The sequence below is a fragment of the Eptatretus burgeri genome, chromosome 6 (genome assembly GCF_056783735.1).
Source record: "Eptatretus burgeri isolate ZD-2024b chromosome 6, Ebu_testis_v1, whole genome shotgun sequence".
Lineage (NCBI taxonomy): Eukaryota > Metazoa > Chordata > Myxini > Myxiniformes > Myxinidae > Eptatretus > Eptatretus burgeri.
Window position 1 is genome coordinate 72901915 of NC_140966.1, and position 24097 is coordinate 72926011.

Consider the following 24097-nt stretch of genomic DNA (forward strand, 5'->3'; position numbering starts at 1 on the left):
ATGTCCCAGAAGCTTCAGAGCACAGAGGACCACCAGACACGTCTGCATGGGTTTGGCGTGGCCAATGGAGAGAGAGAGAGAGAGAGAGTGACAGAGAGAGACAGAGAGAGACAGAGAGAGACAGAGAGAGACAGAGAGAGACAGAGAGAGACAGAGAGAGACAGAGAGAGACAGAGAGAGAGAGAGAGAGAGAGAGAGAGAGAGAGAGAGAGAGAGAGACAGAGAGAGACAGAGAGAGACAGAGAGAGACAGAGAGAGACAGAGAGAGACAGAGAGAGACAGAGAGAGACAGAGAGAGACAGAGAGAGACAGAGAGAGAGAGACAGAGAGAGACAGAGAGAGACAGAGAGAGACAGAGAGAGACAGAGAGAGACAGAGAGAGACAGAGAGAGAGAGAGAGAGAGAGAGAGAGAGAGAGAGAGAGAGAGAGAGAGAGAGAGAGAGACAGACAGACAGACAGACAGACAGGCATAAAGGTTTTTCCTCTGTGTCTCATGACCTATCCCTGCCTGAATAAGATATCGTGTAAGCTGTCACAGTTTGTGGGCACAATTGTGGATTTAATTCCATATGTGTGTGACTTTCCTTGTTCTCCCCATCCCTCTTTGGTTCTTATATTTATGAAGAGACCTGTTTCTCACAACTGGCGTGTCGGCCTTGTGCGTGGTTTGGAATTGCCAATTATAACTGCGCACGAGTTAAAGTCGTGGGTGTTGGGAAATTTCGCATAAACCTCACTAAGAGGGTAAATTTGTGGTATGTTTCCCCTGGGTTCACGGTCAGCCTCAACCCTGTTTAAATGGGGAATTACAGTCAACGACAGATCTCGTTAGAGTTTCAATAAATCAGAAACCGAAGTAAAGATGTTTGGCTGTCCCGGCAGACGACGTATGGTCTCTATGGACCATCCGTCACTAAATTGGCAATCGTCCTGGTGTAGAATTTTTCTTCTCTCTCTTTACAATCTCACTTTCATCAGGAGTGTTTCTGATGGCACCTGTCATGTTAACACAGATAATATTCTGCAAGTACAGTATTAGATCGGTATTGCGCTGCACTGTTTCTTCTTTGTAAATAACTATTTATTTTTCTGCATCTCACAAATACTTGCTTTCCCTGCTGTATGTATTTCATTGTAATAAACCCCTCGCTTATATACCCTTTCCTCACCACTTGAACAATAAATTGCTTGTATAGGAAATGCGTGTAGTTCGTAGCGTCTTTTCCACCATTGGTCTCGCATAGTCCGCATGTAGCTATCTGGTAAGTTTTACCCCACTGATTGGCTCTACACGTTAGCCAGTGTGCACTTGGCAGCTCCATTCTGCACACATTTCAACACACTCACACCACTCATACACTTTACCACACACTCCGGGACAACCACATCGGGGATTCGCTTTACCACAAGAGATCCCGAGGTTTCCATACCCCCCAAGCTCCGCGTGCACTCATTCGCACCTTACACCCAGTCTACCTCGCACGGCCCTACCGGACTCACCTGGTCGCGGTCTGCTTCGAGGGAGCGTATCGTCTCCCTTTGTTCCTGTGGGAGGTTAATCTGACCCCCGCATTGGGTCTCAACACATTCCACATGCTCAACCTCAATGTCCCCTACCAGCTCTACTTGTGTGTGATCCTCTTTAATGTCATACACCTCCGTCACCTCTTTTAATTCCTGGGTTTCTTTTACTATCTCCGTCATCCCCTGTTCGAGTTTACGGGTTTCTCCCTTAATTATTACGGCGTCGCTCGTCGCCTCGACCTCGCCCGTCATCATCGTGGTTCGATCAACATCCACACTCCCTCTTGACTCGGTCGTTTCCCCACGTGCAGTCGCCATTTTTCAATTCATGTTCTGCATTTCGCCTTTCACCTTTACCAACTCCGTCTTCATTTCCTCTTTGCCCGCTTTCATTTGTTCTTGTAAGCTTATCCCCATGCTTTGCATTTCACCTCTCAGTGTTTGCATATCATCTCTCTGAGCTTGCATATTCGCATCCATTCTTTGCGCATTCGCATCCATTTGTTTTGTAAATCCCCTTTCAGTTGGTTTTGCATGTTTGCCAGTATCTCCACCAACTGGTTCTGGCGGAGCCGATCCGCCACGATCGGGTGCGGATCCGTTAGGGATTGTTCGGTCCTCTGAGAGGGAAATTTGATGTAGGGGGTGCTCATCCACTGCCACTGCCGCCCCCAATGTTACCTCCGGATTTGGTTGCAGGGAAAGGTCTACCTGCCCAGTGTTGTCCAGAGCCATGGGTTCTTCCAACATTAATTCCGAACCCACCTGTGCCAGTCCGTCTTGGTCCGCCATGGTCCGTGCTGAGAATTTAATAAAATTTTACTGCTCTTAATTTGGAGGGTAAGGGGGGGGGGGTTGTCAATCACACCCCTGGTCCGAATCCCGTAATTTTCTCCATGGAGGCGGAGGGGTTCGAATCCCGCTCCAGACACCAAACTGTTGCGGGTTCGAATCCTGTAAACCCTTTTATGGGGGCAGAGGGGTTCGAAGTCCCAACTCCTGACACCAAACTGTTGTGGGCCGGTGGTGAGAACAACCACGAGGTGGGGAAAGCTTGCGTTGTCTCCCACCAAACTCCCTGGAATTGTAGGCTGTCGCTCGGACAACTCCGCGAGCCGGCGGGTCGTTTAACCGACCATGGTCGCCAATATTTCAGCCGCATAGTGTAGGGTCTATTTGTCTATAACCAATTTACCTAATTAGCTACGCGATTTCGACTACCGGGAAAACCACGCCCTCGGCATGTCTTGCTCGAACCGGGTCACTCCACCGACAGCGGTAGAGTTCCAACTACCAACTCCGGTTTGGGTGCAGCCAAGAGGAAACTGCCAAAGCCGTGCCGGCTGGAATGAACGGACTAACGAGGATAAAACCCCGCCTAAACTCAGATCCGAACCATGCTGGATCAATTCAATAAGGGACGGAAACGAACTGGGAACATTTCTAACAAGTTTTATTTAGAGTAAATGAAGACACAAAGCAAGACTTAATGCGAATATGCAAGAAGTATTTACAATGATCCAAAAACACTTATTCAGTTCTACTTAAAGACGGGCCCACACGCAGACACATCCAAATGAAAAGAAACTCAGAGTTCTTTATTGGACCCTCGCAGCTGAGGAGAGAGACAAGCTGGGGGTCAGAGTTCGGTTGGGCAGCTGGCCGTCGGAGAAAGGGGGTACTCCATGCTGCGGTACTTGACAATGGTCGCGGGTTTAGTCCCCATTCGCACGTGTGGGACTCGAGGTTCGTGGTGGAGCTCAGGTGGTGAATGGCCAGGGTCCACGGAGGGGGGTCAGGGTCGCTCTTTCCTTGATATTATTACTATATATATATATATATATATATATATATATATATATATATATATATATATATATATATATATATATATATATATATATATATATATATATATATATATATATATATATATATATATATATATACAAACATATATACTGTTACGGCTGTGGAAATTCACATTACACCATAAAGGGCCCTCAGGTGAGATATCTTCATAGGTACATGTGTAGTTAGCCCAAACCCGTTGTATAGAGGGAATTTATGTGATCCATCCGGGCTGCGACGCTTTGAGTTAGGCGTTTTTCTTTTTCTATCTTTTATTTCAAACACACAACATTTCAACAACCACGCCATCCCCATCACAGCGCCAACCACACTGCAAACACGCCACCTCCACCATCTACGCTACTACATCTTCGCCACTATGTCCGCTTCCGAACGGCAAACAAGGGCGCCAAGGAAGGAGCTGCGAGGACACGCGGGTTTTCCCGCCTGTTTTTCCCCGCGCTTTGGAGTGGAGGAGGGGCGATGCAGGTCAAAGGTCAGTGGTCATGTGAAGGAGGGGTCTCATTTTGAGGGAATAATTCTCTGGCCCAGAGCCAAAAACTGACTCCCCCGGCCCCCGCACGGGGCGGGGTGGAGGGAAAGCGTGAGGGAACGCCCTTTTCGGGAAACCTCTCGAAGGAAGGTGGAGCCGAGAACGGGGCGGGGCGAAGGGTGGAGCCCGGCGCTATAAAAGACGGACACGGGCGGGCGCGCAAGAGCTTCCTCTTTCGCCTCTCCCTCAGGAGCCTCTTCCTCTGGAGAGCTTCCTCTTTCGCCTCTTCCTCTTAAGCACTTCCACTTCCGCCTCTTCCTTTTCATCTTGGCTGGTGGTCTGGTTGGTCTTCGGGAAGAGGTCCTGCGCCCGCGCCTTGGCGAGTGGCCCTGTCACGAAGGCATGGACGGGAGACGCGGCAGCGCCCGTTGCGAGGTGGACCTGTGCGTCCGGACGGGGAGTGCCGGAGAGGGTTCGCCGGCCGCAAGAGAGGTCGGGGCCAGGCGCGACCATGCTGACGGTCGCGGGAGAGGGACTCACCAGACACAAAAGGGAAGTCGCGACTTCTTTCTTTCTTTTCTTTGGGGTTTTGGTGTGAATGTCCGTGGGTGGTGCCAGTCTGGCTAAAGTAGAACTGTTTAAGTGTTGCCGTGTGTACGCGTATTCGGTTGTAGCTCTGCATCGTTTCTTTTGTTTTAATTGCTATATGTGCATTTTCATTACTGTATGACTGTAAATACGTGCCTTCCGTGCTTGTGTGTGTGTGTGTGTGTGTGTGTGTGTGTGTGTGTGTGTGTGTGTGTGTGTGTGTGTGTGTGTGTGTGTGTGTGTGTGTGTGTGTGTGTGTGTGTGTGTGTGTGAATAAAAATGCTTGCTTATTGAACTGTTCCCGCTTTGCTTCGTCTCTTTTCCTTTTTTATTGACCCTCCATCTTGCATCACGGAAAGGGGTTCGTAGTGGGTGCAACATCCCGGTAATTAATCAGAACCGTCAAGGCCGACGATAACACTGCTCGGTTATCACTGTAGCACGGAACGGACCACTTAAGCGGTTCGTGTCCGGAGTCGGCCTATGGCGTGGTACGATCGCCCGGTCAACCATCCGCGTAGGTACTGAGGGAGATCGAATTTGGCGAGCGACCCTATCCTGCGCGGGTGGGCAATTGGCACGATCGTGGTGTGGTTAAACCCCCACCCGTGACTCGCTCCCGGCGTTGTTCCGAGAGGGTCACGACAGAATTGTCCATCCGGTGGGCGACGTGCCGCGATTCGAGTTACGCGGCCGTCCGCACGCCGGCGGGCGCGAATTCGCAACAATACATACATACATACATACACATATACATATACATGTACATACATACACAGTGCCTATACAAAGTCTACACCCACTTTTCAACTTTTTCACCTTTGTTGCCTTATAGCCTGGAAATATATTCCATCCAATCAGACTTTTCCCACCTGTGGTGGGAAAAAGAGGGATAAATGAGTGGAGGTGAGCAGTGGTTCTGGATTTAGGCAGTTTCACCAGGAGGTGGTCGCTGGTGGACCTTGTGTGACCTGCATATACCTGAAGGGGACAAAGCATGGAGAGGGTCGAGGGTGCAAGTCCAGAAATGAGGCGGAAGAAGACAGACCACCGACCTGTCGGCAATGGTGAAGTGAGTGGCCCATAGACTCAGCTTCATTGCAACAGATTCCATCCAATGATCTTGAAAGCCTTTCTTTCCATGGAAAAAAGCAGAGCAAGATGTGAGGCAGAGGAGTCACCCGAGAGGAGTGAGCAGTACTCCATAAAGCTGTGGATAAAAGCCTTGCAGCTGGATAAGAGTTCAGGTGTGCCAAGGAAAGACTTTGCACAAGGAAGGTTGATGTCCAGTCACCGTTTGGCTTTGGAGGCCAACTTTGAAATGTGGCTTGCCCAAAAGAGAGATCATGGCTGAATGTGAGACCAAAGATTTTGAATGACAACCTCTTTGAGATGGTTGTTGAGAAAGTAGATGGGAGGATTTGCGGTACGGTCCAATCGGAGAAAGAGAGTGAGTGTGTGGGATTTCTCAGGATTTAAAGACATATTCAAAGTGTCTGACCAGTTTGTGATTTTGTCAAGGTCTGAGGAGAGGGAAGAGGTTGCTGCCTGTCTGTCAGAAGAATGAGAGATGTCATAGCAGAGTGTGAAGTCATCAGCAAAGAGATAGAGGATTTTCCAGAGTCACTGAGATCATTGATGAAGATTAGGAAAAAGATGGGGCCTACAACACTGCCTTGGGGTACTCCAGCCTTGACAAGGAAAGAGATGAAAGGGTACCGTTGAGTGTCACACATTGGCTACGAAAGTGGAGGAAGTCAGTAATCTAAGAGTGGAGCTGGCCTTGGATTGCATAGAAAGTTTGGAGAGCAAGGCAGGATGCCAGACTATCAAAAGCTCGAGATATGTACAGAGACAGCCCTGATTTCATGTCTGGCATTGAGGACATCCATCCATTATTGGGAGAGTAGAAGCAGCATCTCCAAGGTAGAGTGACCAGGTTTGAATCTGAATTGATGATCTGAAATGAGGCTGTTGGAGAAAAGCAATGATTGTATGTCACCTGCGATGATGGAATCCATGGCCTTGCTGACGATTGCAAGCAAGCTAGTTGGTCTGTAGTTAAGAGGATCTGTTTTTGCTCCTTTTTTATGAAGAGCGGTAATGTTTTCTTATTTCGAAGCAGATGGTATATGACTTTGAGCAAATGACAGTGAAAAGGGCAGAGAGAGGAAGCGCAAGAGCAGCAGAGCATGTTTTTAGGACACGTGGGCTGATGCTGACCGGTCTTGCTGCAGAGTCAGAGTTGAGGGTTGCCAGAAACTTTTCCACATTTTCAGGTGCAAAAGACACCTAATTCAGGAGCAGTTGGGTATGACTGGGAAGGGTGGGTACAGAGACGAGGGGTTAGGTACACAAGATTTGAACGAAAACACAGAATTGAGGCATTCGGCCTTCTCACAAGTGGAGTCAGCTGTGATGCCATTTAAAGTGTGGGATGGGATGAAAAGGGAGCATACACCAAACAAGGCACCACCAGGTTTTACAGGAGGGAGACAAGTTTGAAAGGTCATCCTTGAGATTGGGCAGATGGTGTTTTCTGGCTCTTCTGAGAGTGGGCACACACTTGTTTCGGACTTTGAAGATAATTGAAGACGAGCTGGGATGACTGTGCAGAAAAGAAATCAGGTTTCTGTGGAAGAATCCCCAGGCTGAATTAATAGCAGCGGTAAGTATAGGAGACCAGTCCTGAAGTATGAAAAAAAATGCCATTACACGAATCACATGGGCTGAGGAAGTAGTCTGAGGTCACATTATATAAACTGCGAATGTCGGGGTTCCACATTCGTTTGATTAGGTCACGTGAGGATGTTTTTAGATGTCATTGTAATCTCATTTAAGTTTGGTTGGTCTTTGTGGAAACAGGTTCCCAGTTGTCGTAGAAGTTGTGTGAAAGAATTAATTTTTTTTAAATTATTATTATTTAATTAATCAACCAGAAGTGTGTCATTCGTGTTTACCAGAACAGGATGGGTTTGGGGGTGGAGGAGTAGTAGCCAAAACCACAATCCTATCCAGGTTCTTCCTGATGACTATCTTTGTATATCTGGGTTCCTCATGATACTCCAATGCTGTATTTGGTCAGTTATTTGATCGGAAAATTGAAGGTACAAGCGGGTAGGCGGTGATGGGTCGCTGAGCATGGAAACTATAAGATATGGAGCAAAATGGATGTCATATTGCAGATAGGGAATCGCCTTAAGATTACGCATATCAAATCTCATCCAGTTCCATCTACTGATAACTACTCGGTATCCATTTGAATGAAAGTACCGAAAATCTGGCTCGATCGTTTGTGCACAATGTATTCCAGACGATTAGTGTGAATTTACATGACCATCCGACCATAACCCTCGGAGGAGTAGGAGTAACACAAATGCAAATTGGCGCGAAGGCACCTCCAGCGATCGCATATTATCGATTTTTGCACTTTGACCCGTGACCAAAGCGAAATCGGTCAATATGTCCTGAGGCAAAGTTGTAGTACTCATTGAGTACCATGAACCTGCAAAGTTTCATTCGTATCGATGCACTCACCTGGTCGCTAGGGGGCCTTCAATTTTCGCACATTCCCTAATTGTAGGGGGCTCTGCGGGTAAAGTATTCCATATATCACAAAAACCGGAATATATTTGATAGAGCATCACCTGTAGACCATTTGTGCCAAATTTCGTAACCCTACATGGGACAATGGCTTTCTGAATTGATTTTGCGTGAACGGTACCGGTTTTGAAGGTTTTTCGGTTGTTGCTGGGAAACTAAAGCGTCCCTAGCAACCATCACAATTTCCAAAGCACTCGGTCATAAGATGTAGCTACCACCCGAGTTTGGTCAAAATCTGCCCACGTTTACTACCAATTATGCTGATGACAAACGAACAAACAGACAGAATTACTGACAATAAGGGTCACCTATTTCGGTGACCTAATATTGACTGCAGCAAGGTACAATCAAATTTGAATCCACCATGCTATCTCAAGTGGTCCAAACTTCATCTTACAGCAAGATGATGATCCAAAACACATAGCTGGAATAACTAAAACTTCACAAAGGAAAAAATAAGCTGGGGTCTTTCAACACATGGAGTTCCTCCCTCAAAACAGAGGTCTCAATATCATTGAAGCTGCATGGAACTACTGCATTTGCAAAAACAAAAAGTTTAAATAAAAAAAAAAAATCCCAGCAATTTAAATGATCTTTGGATGGTCTTGGAAGAAGCATGGAACACCATTCAACATTCCACAAGTTGAAAGTGTCCCAAGAATAATTCCAATGGCTTTGAAGGAAAAGGGTAGTCTTACCCACTATTGGTTTCTCTCGATGTCGGTATATTGCATATAAATCTGGTTATTTCAATGAGATTTTCTTTTTCATAAAAGCTGTATTTACATAGAATTCAAAATTTTCTTTTCCTTATTCATCAGAGGAGAAAAATTCAAAATGTCTAACTTTTTCAATAATTTAGTGTATGTCAGTGCATGTCAATGGCAGTTATATTTAACCATGCACGATTGGTAGATTGTCCCCAATGCAAATTCAGAATGCCTAAAATCCTATCCAAATCAGATACCAATTGTCAAAATCCAAAAACAAATCACATTTTCAAGTCGATACTGCTTCATAAATGGAAATATTGCATTGATAAATGAATAGCTGTGATACAAACCAATCATTTGATGGCAGAAGTGGAGAATAGTTGAATACGTCTCAGATCCTGAAAATTGAACTCTGCAGTGCCTGGCGAGGACTCATTTAATCGCCTCTCTCCATGGGAATTCACAACGCTGACCCGAGACTCAGCAGCTGAAAGTCATTATTGCTGCAGAAGCTCTGTGAAGCCAAGCAGGAGCACGGCCGGGGCATTTTCAAATTGCGCGCAGAATATTGATGGCAGAAGAGGCCACATTGCCAGTAGTTTTTCAAGACATCCTTAACAAATGCCAAGTTGATTTAAGGAGCACATCTGCCAAGAAAAAAATATAAAAAGCCAGAAGGGCATTCGGTAGAGCGCATACCTCCGCCATGTAATGCCTGATCCATGAGAACATATCGGGCCCAATACATTTTTGAAATATCGTGCTATATATCGTTTTTTGCCCTGTCTCTCAATGGTGAATCACTTAAAAAATTAAATTATTCTCATATCCAGATCCGGATTTGGAATTTTCACCACAATCGAATCAATTTGTCCTTCCAACACACCCAACCTGTCCACCAAGTTTCATCCGAATCCGTCCACAACTTGAGATATCCTGTACTGTATATCATGTTTGGCCCTATCTCTCAATGGTGAAGAATCACTTTAAAAATTATAGTCGTCGGAACCGGTTGCGGATCTTCACCAAAATCTAATCAGTTTGTCCTTGTCACACACCCAACATGTCCACAAAATTTCAAAATTTCATTTCAAAAAATTTCAGAGCCAAAAAGCATGACTTGCATAACGCTGTGGAAAAATTTTGTTATCGATTGGAACTCTGTTAAAATACACACCAATACCACTGGTTCTTGCCGGTGCATGGAAAACTCATTTCAAACAAGGTTCAACAAAAGCATAATGGGAATCAGCTTTGAAGAAGAGGGATTTTTAAGGAACTATACAATGGCCATTCAGACGTGCGAGCACCTCCGTTGCTTCCACCTGACGGCACAAACATGCAAATGCAAGTTCTTCTTGCTCATCTTCTCGAATGAACAAAAATAAATTCAGAAAATTCACAAACAGTTTTGACACAAACAAATGACATGTAAAAACTAGAGAGTTCATGGAACACCTCGCCTCACCGAGTCTTGAGAAACATGGATATGGGTGGGGTCTGTGAGCGGCAAATTTGATTGGTCGTGATGGCGTAAAATGCCGTAATATTCGGTTTTAAAAGCACTGCTAAACGAAGAGATTTGAAAGTGTCAAAAAGGCGATTTGCGTTCTTCAGTGGTCAATATATATAATTCAATTGAAATTAAATTTAAGATTTTAAAGGTTGTAGAAAAAAGATTTTTTTTAAAGTTTACAGCCATTGATGCAGCGTCTTTTTCACCACCTTATTTACCATGTTACATCAGTTGTTCATGCCTGTCTGTGTCCGTTTTGACATCGTTAAAAGCAGTACATTTCCTGTTTGGAATGATTTTCAATTTTGATTGTCTGCCGGATAGAACCATGAAAAAAAAAATGATCTCACTCCTCTCTGCACATATGAGATCGGAACAAATTGAGAGGCAAAGTACTGCTGAACTACAGGTTCGTTTTCCGATTCGTGTTCAAAATATAACATTCAGTTGAAATTCAGTTGTTCCTCAATCACAAATTGATGTTTGTCAACAGACAGACAGACAAAGTGAGCCATATGCTCAGCCCCACTTTTTTGCTTCGCATGCACAGGGTAACAATGGTTTGATATTAAAAACGGTTTTCTGCGTAGATTCAATAAGCATCACAGAAACCTTAATGAGAAACTTTCTGTGCCGAACAGTGTTACACTTAGGACAAGCCAACAATTTATTTGTAAAATATTTTCAAAAAAGAAAGTATTGGAAGGATTACTTCATCTATATATTACTAAAACTCTCATCTTGTATGTATGTATGTATGTATGTATGTTCCCGAAATACAGCCAAAATGGTACATGATAGCCAAAAATTTGAGGGCCACCTTACTCACCATTCTCCTGTGGTGTGCGGTATCGTTTCATTCAAATCGGGCAAAGAAAAGAATTATTAAAAAATTAATTCCCGATTCTGTCAAGTACTCTTCGGGAGAATTTGATTAATGCAAAGAACCTCAGCGGTATAGTTAGCTGGAAATATCTTTTTTTGTTGTTGAAATTATTTTTTTTAATCAACTGCTATCACAACGGGAACCCAACGGGTTCACGGGTCGTCTATTGTTGATAACACCAGCACAGTCACCTTTACTTTGACTATAAAAGACGGGGACACTCTTGAAGTAATATTTGAAGGCAACTCCAGGAAAGACATTCTGCACATCGCTAGATTACAGTCATCCAATTGAATTTATGCTCAGACGTCTCTGGACTTTCGCCCAAACTTTGGTGGCTTAAACCAGTTTTAAGGAAGATTCTAACCATCACCCTTCCCTTATATCCCTCACGTCATATTGTCTATTATGGTCTTTCTTTTTCCCTTCTGTATATATCGAGCAATCGGGAATCTACGACATGATATGTCGAGGAATCCTTTGCTGCCAACTTCAAGAGAGAAGTGATGTATGTACCAGCCGTTGCTTTCCAAAATCAGCAACGAAATCTTATCTACATTTCGTTCTGAAATGGGAATTGGCCGGATTTTCTTCCATTGGGACGGTCAGTTCTACGAGGATGACATTATTTGCATTCCCAGAGTAGACAATTAAATCCGACCCCTTGGCAATTTCAATCATTCATGGAGGGAACACTTTTGGCTCGTGTTCATCACTAACTGACTCTTTCCAAAATATTACTTTTTCTTCATAGCAGTACAATGTCAATTTCCTATGTGCAGGAAAAAAAAAATAGACGGGAGCCGGGTGGACAGCTCAGAGGCGATGTATACACCTTTGATCTGTCAAAACTGGGTTCGATTCTTCACCTGACGAGACAAAACGGCAGCAGCATGGCGCTTGGCGAACAAGGCACGGCATCAATGAGCCTGCCACACTTCAGAAAGATGCTAAACTAGGTTTTCCAGCTCCTATAATTCACTGATGAACACAATATCTCATGGTACTTGTTTTTTTCTTTTTCATTTTTTTGCAGGATCGAAGGCTCTTAGTGGAGCTGCCACACACATGGACACACATGGACATACAGTCGAATGCATGAGGCATGACACAGGACTGTCAGATGAAACAAACACAGCCACTGGGCTTGTGGGAAATGTCATCACTTCCCAGGGCATCCTGGTAACCAGCGATGCCACGACAATGGCGTCGCCTTTCTCACCGCACTCAGCGGAGAATTTCCGAAAAAGGAATTTCCTCCTCCCCATGGATGCCATCCAAATGGGGATTGTTTGTGCTTTTACCCATTTCAATGTTGAGCGTCAAGCAAGGAAGCAGCGCGTACCATTTTTAAAGTCTTAGGTATGACTCGGTGGGGTGTTCGAACCGGTCAAACCGAGTATGACTCGGTCAAATGTCTGACGAGCACTCGAGCAGTCATTGTGAATTCAAACCATTTAATCCTTTCATACCTGTACTGAGGTAATCGGCTGGTGTGCAGCTCCTCGGGGAGGACGGTGAGCAGCTCCAGCAAAGCCGGACCAGGTGGAAAGCACTGCACCAAATCTTGCACAGCATTAGGCCAGCTGTCAGGGATCGTGTGGAGGGCAAGTGAGGCCAGCGCGACACACAGGCGGGTGAGAACCATGCGAGGCCCGTCCGAGAATAGTGCAATCCGTGCGCTCAACTGTGAGCGCAAGGCCTGAAAACACATCAAAGGAACGTCGTTATTACACTTCCCTCTCTTAAAACCATCCATCGCCATGCTCAGCCGAGAAAACACGATTGCAACTTCACTGCCTCAGCATAATTTGGAAATTATTCTCCCCGTCATTCATTGCCCCACCCCCCACACCCATTCCATAACTATGATTGTTGTAAGGAAAACACTGCACTTGGCTCTGCACACAATCTAAGTGGTGAAGATGGTGGTGGGTAATGTGTTGAAGGTGGCGTCGTGGTGTGAATGGCGTTGTTGTTGAGATGTTGGTTGTGGAGATGTTCGTTGTTGTTGTGGTTGATCCAAAATAACGACAGCAAAAGAAAAACGGCTAACTTAAAGAATCACTCGTCGCTCGAAGCCCGATGACATTTCGAGTAAGATCAGATGTCTATTCACATCTTCTCACACTCTTCGCACCTAACCCATAGCATGTCACTTCCCTGATTAAATGTCGGTCCATCAGGAGCCTCCAACAAAATGCGCAAAGGGCAGGCTCAGCAAACATGCACAATGTGGCATTTACCATTAAAACCTCGAGAAGGTCTCATCTTCGTACAAACCGAATAAAAAGCTACATCAGACTGTACGGAAATGATGCTGTCACCCAAGCAAAGCAAAGCATGTCCGTCCAAGAGCAAGACGGGTCGAGCGTTTGCAGTATTGCCGTCACCGCCACATTGATTCCTCACTGCCACACCAGAAATAGTAAAACGTACGGTCGGTCTCTGTGCATCGATACCGCCGCTCTAATGCAACATTAATGCGTTTACGACAGAAAATCTTTACGATTAGGTTAGCAGAAAGAAATTTTAAAAAATCATCTCCAAGCAAGTACACGTGTTTAAGATGCAAAGCCACAAAATGACTTTTGGCTTGATCGGACTCTGGCTAAAGGATGTTCATATTGACAAAGCATGCCAACAGGTAAGAATATTAATGCTTACATCGCATGCCAGCGGGTCTGCTCGGGGGAGGTATGATTGAAGAGCATTCCAACTCCTGCATACGAGGCTACAGCTATGCTCATTATATCGAAAACAGAGAGTTGCCAGAACAAAGCAGGAACTGCCCGTCAACGTCCACGGGCAAAAGGAGCACGAGAGAAAAATCACGAGAGTGGCACATCGGAACGGGCCAGAAAATGAATCAAGCACATTCACCCCGTTCGCAGTCGACACAGTCGCGTCTAAACAGTCGAGCATGGGTTTGAATCTCGGCCCAGCTGCAAGCTGTCATCCTGGTGTTTGACGGGAACTGCGAGTCATCAACGTCCACAGGCACACACATTGAATGGGCGTCCCATATGCCAGCATTAGTTGATGGACGTTAAACACTGCTGGCACTCCATTGTGAAAAGTAGGAGAGCTATGGCCACCACCATGGACAAATTATAAATTCCTGCCCTCACTTTTGTCAAATGTCATGCCTGGATAGCAGGTTATTGAAAGACTTGGGCCAAGCTTGCAGCAACCCCACAAGAACATGGGAATAATTGTGTCCTTAAAGAAGGAGAATAAGAAGCTTCCATTTGCAGTCAAGAACATTTTTACATCGAAACGACACAATCCATCCATCCATCGGGACCAGACTCTGTACAGAGTGTCGGTGAGCTGCCGAAACAGTCTCCTGGGCTATTGGGTACGTTCCTGGATGGGTCGCCACTCCGACGCAGGATAATCGAATGGCTCGATCATCCCAGCAAGCTGGCACTCATTTTTTGCCGACCTCGGAAGGATAACAGACCGAGTCCACCCCACCTGGTATTAATTCAATGGCCGAGCAGGATATGAACTCAGGACCTTATAAAGGGTCCCAAGCCCATCACCCTAAAAACTACACAATGCAATGTGCAAAAGGAATAATCATAGGTCTTGCTGTTCCAAGGACTCCAGCAAAGTAAGACCAAAGGTATTCAGGCTGATGAAGAAAATGGGTAACGAGTTGTCAGGAAAAATAAATAAATAAATAAAAACACAAAGGGCAATGGAAGATTTATCTCGTGGGCTGACCACTTGCCACAGTTCCGAGTTCATCGGCTGAACTCCTTGCATTGTGTTTACTTGCCCTACAAATCCCAATTGTGCTCATCATTTCTACAAAATCTGCACAAGTTCACGATCCTCAGTAATCTGTTACTAGAATGAGAGGCATCCATCCGTGTGCGTCCGTCCGTCTGTCACTCTGTATTCTAAACTGGGCTCCTGCTGTCGTGGAATAATAAAAAAAATGGTTTCGTTGGAAAGCTCATAATTCATTTACTTGGAAAAACATTTGTGTCCAAGTTTAAACATAAAGATGCCGGTTTTAAAAGCACGTCTTTCTGGAGGAGGAGGAGGAGGAGGAGAACCCAGACCTTCAAAGACGCGGTTCCAAGGGTGAGATTATTATTATTATTCGACGACAGCAGGAACTCTTTCGACTAAAGTGTGATGGGCACGAAAGGAGCACACAAAAATATATGTAGTAATACTTCTCAAAGCAAGAGAAAAATATTTAATGGAAGAAACACACAAACAAACACCATTTGAATTATTCAACTGTTGATTAGATGAGGTTCAATTTTTCTTTTTTATTATTATTGAAACCAACATATACCGATTCAACTGTCAAAGTTATCTCAAACGATGACAGCTCTAAAATCAAACATAGAACACTTCCTGATACACCTATCAAGTTAACGACTCCTGCCACCCGTCTCTCCAACCCCATTATATCTGTCCTCTAATAAGTAGTAGTCTTCCACACACCAAAGGCGATTCTTTTTCCTCTTCCTCCTCAAGCTGATAATTGGATCCCAAGGCCCCACTCCCCCCCCCTACCCCACCCCCACCAGCACTTTTACATCCAACCAAACAAATGCCTGTCACTCCCCATAGAGGTCATCTTTCCAAATCAAGCCATTATTAGCCGACAGAACAACATTTTCGTTTTTTCCACATTCAGTTAAATTCCAAACTAAAAGAAATCGTTGAAGCTTTGTTGTATTATCCGAGATGCCGAAGAAAACAAAGGCAGCATGCTGAATGAGAACTGTCCTGTTACATGCCAAAACTAGAAGGGAACTCGCTGGAGCGCACACCTCCACCACGTAATACCTGATCCACGAGAACATATCGGGCCCAATACATTTTTGAAATATCGTGCTATACATCACTATATCGTTTTTTCCTCCGATCTCTCAATGGTGAAGAATCACTTTAAGAATGAAAGAATTCTCGTATCCAGATCCTGATAGTCACCGAAATTGAATCAATTCGTCCTTGCCACACACCCAACATTTCCACCAAGTTTCGTCCGAATCCGTCCACAACTTTTTGAGATATTGTGCTACATACATATCATTTTTAGCACAATCTCTCAATGGTGAAGAATCACTTAAAATTTATAGTGGTCGGATCCAGATCCAGATCTTTACCAAAATCTAATCAGTTTGGCTTTGTCACACATCCAACCTGTCCATAAAATTTTATCCGAATCCATCCACAACTTTTTGATATATCCTGTACACAGACAGACAAACAGACAGACAAGCCGGTAGGCAATATAATTGCATACTAGTCATACAGTTTTTGACAGATCGGGCTGAAATTTTTTGACAAAGAGGTTGATTATAGTGCACATAAAAGCGTGGAAGCAGATTTTTGATTTTCGAAAATATATATATATATATATATATATATAAATACTTTTCGGATTTTTTCAAAAATTTCAAAGTCCCGTTGCTTGGCAACGGTGACATCCATAGCAACGGTGCTCAAAAGCAGACAACTAGATCCTGGTATGAACCTATCAGTCAAGTTTCATCAAAATCGGTTGACTCCTCCATTACATACATTCAGACAGACGGAAAACCTGAGAATAAGGGGAGTCTAGCGACCACCCAACAGGGGTGAAAACATAACCTCCTTCATCTTCGGTGGCGGAGGTAATTATCAGATCCTAATTCGGATTCGGGTCTTCGCCAAAATTGAATCAATTCTTCCTTGTCGCACACCCAACACTTTTTGATCTATCATGCTATTTATCGTTTTTGATCCCCTCCCTCGATGGTGAAGAATCACTATAAAAATTCTAGTATCTAGATCCAGATCTTAACCAAAATGGAAGAAATTTGTCCTTGACACACACGCAACCTGGCCATCAAGTTTTGTCCGAATCCATACATAAAGCTTTGCCCACAGTCAACAGACAGACAGACGGGGTTGAAAACATAACCTACATCCAACTACTGTGGTGGAGCAATACATCAACATCAATTGAAATAAAAACCAGAAGTAGAATTTGATGGGTTGAGTCAATGGATATATCCTCCTTTCAGGTTAAATCTCAACCCACTGTTGTGTTTGATCTCAATTAAAGGTCACATTAAAAATTTAAGGTCACCTGAGAAACAGCGCGAGAGAGAAAAGACGGATAAAAAGAAGAGACACACCCATCAGATGCTACCAACTCCATCTTTGGTTGGCAAAATGATTTTTAAAGGGCACGGGACCTTTGACCTGTAGAACATGAAATTGAATCGGTTCATCTTTGTAGTTCAGTCCAAACTTGTGTGAAGCTTGGTTGAAATCCCATAAGTGGTTGACAAGTTATTGCGGTACAAATTCATTTCCAAGGGCACATGGCATTTGACCCTTGACCCCAAGATGGAATATGTTTATGTTTGCATCAAAGAACGTACTTATATCAAGTTGAGCAAAATCCCTTTAGTCCTTCACAAGTTATCGCAGGAATGAAAATCTGCTTTGCTGCATGCACGAACACACAATCCAAAAACAAAAGGCTCCAGGCTTCAGCTGCCAAAAACTAAGAGGTTTAATTTTTTTTTAATGTAAATACTTTTATTTTTATTTTTTTTAATACATGGTCTCAGCTTGTGGAAGTGCCAAGGACATAGAACATAAGGACATAGGAAGAGTTGTGACGTTGGACAAATTTCTATTTATAGCCCTCAGATCAAAGGGACGTACTCGGCCATAAGTGTGACAGAATAGCCAATTATATAACAGCGCGATGTCGGCGCGCTGTAACGAGAGTAACAACGCTGCACGTCAACAACAAACGGAACAGGAAGATTATCACTTCCTGCTCAGAAAATCAACTTCCGGCGTCACACAGAAAACGATTCAGCACAAAAAACGTGGTTCTTCCGCATTAACCACGCCAACAATCCACCCGGCAATCTCCGCCCACAATCCACCCGGCAATCTCCGCCCACAATCCACCCGGCAATCTCCGCCCACAATCCACCCGGCAATCTCCGCCAACAATCCACCCGGCAATCTCCGCCCACAATCCACCCGGCAATCTCCGCCCACAATCCACCCGGCAATCTCCGCCCACAATCCACCCGGCAATCTCCGCCCACAATCCACCAGGCAATCTCCGCCCACAATCCACCAGGCAATCTCCGCCCACAATCCACCCGGCAATCTCCGCCCACAATCCACCCGGCAATCTCCGCCCACAATCCACCCGGCAATCTCCGCCCACAATCCACCCGGCAATCTCCGCCCACAATCCACCAGGCAATCTCCGCCCACAATCCACCAGGCAATCTCCGCCCACAATCCACCCGGCAATCTCCGCCCACAATCCACCCGGCAATCTCCGCCCACAATCCACCCGGCAATCTCCGCCCACAATCCACCCGGCAATCTCCCCCCACAATTCACCCGGCAATCTTCGCCCACAATCCACCCGGCAATCTCCGCCCACAATCCACCCGGCAATCTCCCCCCACAATCCACCCGGCAATCTCCGCCCACAATCCACCCGGCAATCTCCGCCCACAATCCACCCGGCAATCTCCGCCCACAATCCACCCGGCAATCTCCGCCCACAATCCACCCGGCAATCTCCGCCCACAATCCACCCGGCAATCTCCGCCCACAATCCACCCGGCAATCTCCGCCCACAATTCACCCGGCAATCTCCGCCCACAATCCACCCGGCAATCCCCACCCACAATCCACCCGGCAATCTCCGCCCACAATCCACCCGGCAATCCCTGCCCACAATCCACCCGGCAATCTCCGCCCACAATCCACCCGGCAATCCCTGCCCACAATCCACCCGGCAATCTCCGCCCACAATCCACCCGGCAATCCCTGCCCACATCCACCCGGCAATCTCCGCCCACATCACACCCAACAATAAGTGTGACAGAAGACACAGGACAGAATAGCCAATTATATAACGGCGCAATGTCGGCACGCTGTACAAAATAAAGATTTTAAAGGTTGGTCAGAAAAAAAATTAAAATTGGAGGTTTACTGCCGTTGATGCAGTGTCTTTTACACCACTTGATTTAACGCAGTACATCTGTTATTCATGTCTGTTGTTTGTGTCCTTTGTGACATCCTCAAAAACAGTAAGTTTCCTGTTTGAGAATGACTTTCAATTTTGCTCGACTGTCAGACGGGCAGACAAGAGTGAAATAATTATCACTCCTCTCTGCACATGCACGAGTGGGACAAATTCGGAGCCAAAGTATTGCTAAACGAACTACAGGTTTGGTTTTCCGATTCGTGTTCAAAATATAACATCGAGATGAAATCAAGTTGATCCTCGATCATAAACTAATGGCTGGAAACAGACGACAGACGGACAAAGTGAACCAATTGCTCTCACCCCACTTTTCACTTTGCGTGCGCGGGTTAAAAAATTAATACCGTGCAATGTTCACGCTTCTCACGAGAGTTTAACATCGATCAACGATTCTCCAGGAATTCATTCAAAAAAGTGTTTAAATCTGAATGGAAAGAGGGTTAGAATCAAGCAATTACTCCTCAGTTTGAGCCCATGATAAAATCCTTCCTCTAATGCATAAAACGATAATATCTAATCCAATCACCCCCACACCATTGTCCCTAACCCGCCATCTATCCAAAACCGCGACGGCGTATACACCTCGTATTGCTCCGCGGGAATGTCAGCCCAGTGGCGAGAAATCTTTGTCTGCAGAGCGTTGGCTCCAAAGTATTGAATCTCGGGAGCACGATCAAGGCTCAGCAGCACCCAGCTGAAATTCCATCCCTCGGGTGACACCTGTGCTCGCATCAGCCACTTCTGTGCAGTGTTTTTATGTTCGATATCAGGGTCGTAGTAGAGCTGATGCAAGGCCTGCATGCAAAACGAAACACATGTCACCATTTAGTTTTACCAGTGAAACAGAAACTCAAAACCCAGACGGATGAGCGACGTCATTTTACCGCCCGACTAAAACGCATCAAATTTCAGGTGTACACCTTCCGTCTAACTACGGTTGCAGCTCAACTGCGGCGTTAATCTTTGGCGCAGAAATTAATTCTTCTCTCCTCCCGGACGGAATCCAAAACACCCAAATCATGCATTTCCATCCCATGTGATTGAGCTTCATGAAATCCGAATCTGTTCTTGCATCAAGCTAATGGCCAAGTTTAGCTCTCCAAGCATGCTCACATCATTTGTGTGAAAGTTCTGCACGAGAACACGCGTTCCACCATAATCATCGTCGCAGTGAGCGAGCCTGACGGCGTCATCTCCGTGACGAACGAACCTTCCCAATGTCAGAGAACCAAAAGGTCCTGCGCATCTCTCATGGCCACGTAGGCGTCCGGCATCCTGAAGGAGAGGGCTTGGAGGCTTTTGCTTCCAAATGAAAAGAGCTATGTATCAATTAATTGATCGAGATTGATCCTGCACTTCAAAGGCGTAACCCATGCAGCAACGAAATAAGTAAATAAATGAATAAAAGAGAAAAAGATGTGCAACTCATTCTGTCTGCGGCGTTGGCAGCATCGCTTGCGAGCTGGCCATACGTCCTCCATTAAGGATAGGACGGCAAAATGCCATTCCGAGTGGGTTGTCGGGGCATCGTTCGCGCCACATATGTGACGTATACAGCATTTGACATTTCCAGAACGAAACGACATTGCATTCAATCACCTCTACCCCTTTCCTCCAACACTGCCCGCACTCCCACATTTCCTTGCTGAACAAATTTCGAATTACTTGCGTACACACGCCTTGGGAGGATGATGCACACAGGTCGTACACTGAGCCTGGTGTTGGCTCAGTGGTTGGGGGGCTTGGGATCCTAGGGTCCCGAGATCAAGCCCCGTCGGCCGCTGAATTAATACACCGGGGGTTGACACAGCCTGTCATCCTTCCGAGGTCGGCAAAATGAGTACCAGTTCCAGTGTGTGTACTGATAGAGGGGCACTGCATCAGCAACGCAGTCGCGATTCAAGAAATGATAGCTACCCCGGCAGCTAAGCTGCCGTACGACCACAGGGTCGTACACTACACCTTTCAGCCGGCTCGTCCGGGATTTATTCCCGAGGCGGTCATAAAACTGGCTGGGCATTGCATCGCCATCCTTCGGATTGACGTTAAGCCGGTGTCCGTTAAAGATGCCGCGGTGTCTTTCGCAGAAAGAGCGGCCACCCTGAGAAACCAATTACAAATCCACACCCAGAGTGCTCTGAAGGAGATGACAAACCAAGGAGCACAATCCTTGGCCCAAGACCACCGTGGCAGCTAGTGCTAGTTCGTTTTCGTTTTTTTTTTTTTTTTTTTTTTCCTCTCTCTCTCTCTCTCTCTCTCTCTCTCTCTCTCTCTCTCTCTCTCTCTCTCTCTCTCTCTCTCTCTCTCTCTCTCTCTCTCTCTCTCTCTCTCTCTCTCTCTCTCTCTCTCTCTCTCTCTCTCTCTCTCTCTCTCTCTCTCTCTCTCTCTCTCTCTCTCTCTCTCTCTCTCTCTCTCTCTCTCTCTCTCTCTCTCTCTCTCTCTCTCTCTCTCTCTCTCCCCCCCCCCCGCAAGGCATGGACGTTGGACGGATTGCCCCCACGTTTGGCCAAACTTGACCTCAGCAATGCCACGTGAAGACCCAAAGTGACGGTGGGGGGGGAGACCGGTGACCGTCTGCCTGAAACACGGTCACAACACGCACGGGATGACACTTTTCGGTGGATTTATCAGTGCTGGACCCTGATGACGTCACAGGTGACCCAAAGGATCTTCGCAGCACGCTGCTCGGTATCAACGAGGGGACTCGACGTGTCACGTTTTAAATAAATAACTGTAACGTCGGTGTGGACACAGAATTGGCATCACGGGGTCCACGGAGGGTCAGGACCGGTCTTTCGACTTGGGGACCAAAAGTGTGACCGACAGAGCGCAAGCAAATGTACACAAAACATGACGTGCGGGGATTTATTTACCTTCTCCACGTTTTCCACCGAGTATTCTTCGGCGCCTCCGTTCGTTTGTGCGTCCATGGCTGGGAGGCTCGGCCACCCTGGCCGTCCGACGGGCCCCCAGAGGCCGGCGGGCCCCGTGAAGCACCCCGACCCCGTCCGTCAGGTCGTTCCCTTCTCCTTCAGGAGGCACGATCCGCGGGAACCCCCTCTGGCCTGGAAAATCGTGCGGGGCCTGCGCGCGCGCTAGGCCGCTGTACTCACTGCTCACAGAGCATGTTCGACGTCGACTCGCTCAATGACAACAAACTACTCCAACGACGTCCGCCTGCAGCAGCTCCATCTCTCTCGACGACGACGACGACACGGAAACGTTAGCGGAGGCTGATAAATAACGCTAATGATGATGATAATAATAGCAGCGGTAATTACGAGAGACGCTGCGGCACAGGAACCGGCTTGCGTGCTGCTCCCATGTGAGCGCACGCGTCGCCAAGGCGCACGCGCCGCTCGCTCGTGGACGTCGTGGAGTGGGCGGAGCAAGGGATGCAAGAGGAGTGGGCGGAGCAAGGGATGCAAGAGGAGTGGGCGGAGCAAAGAATGCAAGAGGAGTGGGCGGAGCAAAGAATGCAAGAGGAGTGGGCGGAGCAAGGGATGCAAGAGGAGTGGGCGGAGCAAGGGATGGAAGAGTGGGCGGAGAATGAAAATGAGAATGAGGAAGAGGAAGAGGAAGAAGAGACAAAAAGGAAAGACGAGGAAAAGTGGGGAAGGGGGACAAGCGCTCTATCTATCTATGTATCTACTGACTTCTTCCAGAGGATCATGAAGGCTATCCTTGGAGTTGAAGGGTATCGGGAGAGGTGTGTGCGTATGCGAACGCATGGAGGGGAGGAGGAGAGGAGGAGGAGGAGGAGGAGAGGAGGGAGGAGGGGAGGAGGAGAGGAGGGGAGGAGGAAAGGAGGAGGAGAGGAGGGGAGGAGGAGAGGAGGGGAGGAGGAGAAGGGGAGGAGGAGAGAGGAGGGGAGGAGAGAGGAGGGAGGGGAGGAGAGGAGGGGAGGGGGGAGAGGAGGGGAGGAGGGGAGGGGGAGAGGAGGGGAGGAGGGGAGGGGGAGAGGAGGGAGGAGGGGAGGGGAGAGGAGGGGAGGAGGAGGGGAGAGGAGGGAGGAGGGGAGGGGAGAGAGGAGAGGAGGGGAGGAGGGGAGGGGAGAGGAGGGAGGAGGGGAGGGGAGAGGAGGGGAGGAGGGGAGGGGAGAGGAGGGGAGAGGAGAGGAGGGAGGGGGAGAGGAGGGAGGGGAGGGAGGAGGAGGGGAGGGGAGGAGGGAGGAGGAGGAGGGGAGGGGAGGGGAGGAGGGGAGGGGAGAGGAGGAGGAGGGAGGGGAGAGGAGGGGAGGGGGAGAGGAGGGGAGAGGAGGGGAGGAGGAGGGGAGAGAGGAGGGGGAGGGGAGAGGAGGGGAGGGAGAGGAGGAGGGGAGAGGGAGAGGGGAGAGGAGGGGAGGAGGAGAGGAGGGGGAGAGGAGGGGAGGAGGAGAGGAGGAGGAGGGAGAGGAGGGGAGAGGAGGAGGAGGAGAGGAGGGGAGGGGGAGAGGAGGGGGAGGAGGAGAGGAGGTGGAGGGGAGGAGGAGGAGAGGAGGAGAGGAGGGGAGGAGAGGAGGAGGAGGAGAGGAGGGGAGGAGCTTCCTGTGTGAATTTGACCATCAAAGTGCATGTGATGTGATTTCAGGCTCACATCAAGTTCCCCTCGTAATGAATAAACGCGGCGGCAATGATTTTCCTTCACTATGTTGTTAAACTCCTCTTGGGAATCCATTTTTATAACCCTTCTCCATGTCGTGCCAAATGTATCGTTCGTTAGTCTCCTTCGCCTCCCTTCGATTCCGAAGGGGATGCAAGACGATTACAACGTCCCTGTCTCTCTGTCTGTGTCCCTGCGTCTGTATATTATCGCTTTTAAAATGTTCTTTTTCTGCAGCGGTTCCATCAATGCGAAACATGGGACGAACTCCCCGTGGAGAATATTTCA

The 24097-nt window shown here is 47.0% G+C and overlaps 1 protein-coding gene across 6 annotated transcripts in view; it reads right to left on the reverse strand.

Moving 5' to 3' along the window:
* The window catches only part of IPO13 (importin 13), a 189032-nt gene extending 166415 nt beyond the window's left edge, over nucleotides 1-22617 (reverse strand). For 3 of the 6 annotated variants that reach the window (XM_085885607.1, XM_085885609.1, XM_085885605.1), the window contains exons 1-3: nucleotides 22102-22616; nucleotides 19811-20023; nucleotides 12648-12877 (exon numbers count right to left, since the gene is read on the reverse strand). In XM_085885607.1, coding sequence (XP_085741733.1) covers nucleotides 12648-12877; nucleotides 19811-20023; nucleotides 22102-22158 — 500 coding nt within the window. In that variant the 5' untranslated portion in view covers nucleotides 22159-22616. Of the gene's footprint in view, nucleotides 1-12647; nucleotides 12878-19810; nucleotides 20024-22101 lie in introns of all 6 variants that reach the window. The other 3 variants (XM_085885606.1, XM_085885604.1, XM_085885610.1) reach the window with 3 other exon arrangements.
* Nucleotides 22618-24097: the final 1480 nt, after the last annotated feature.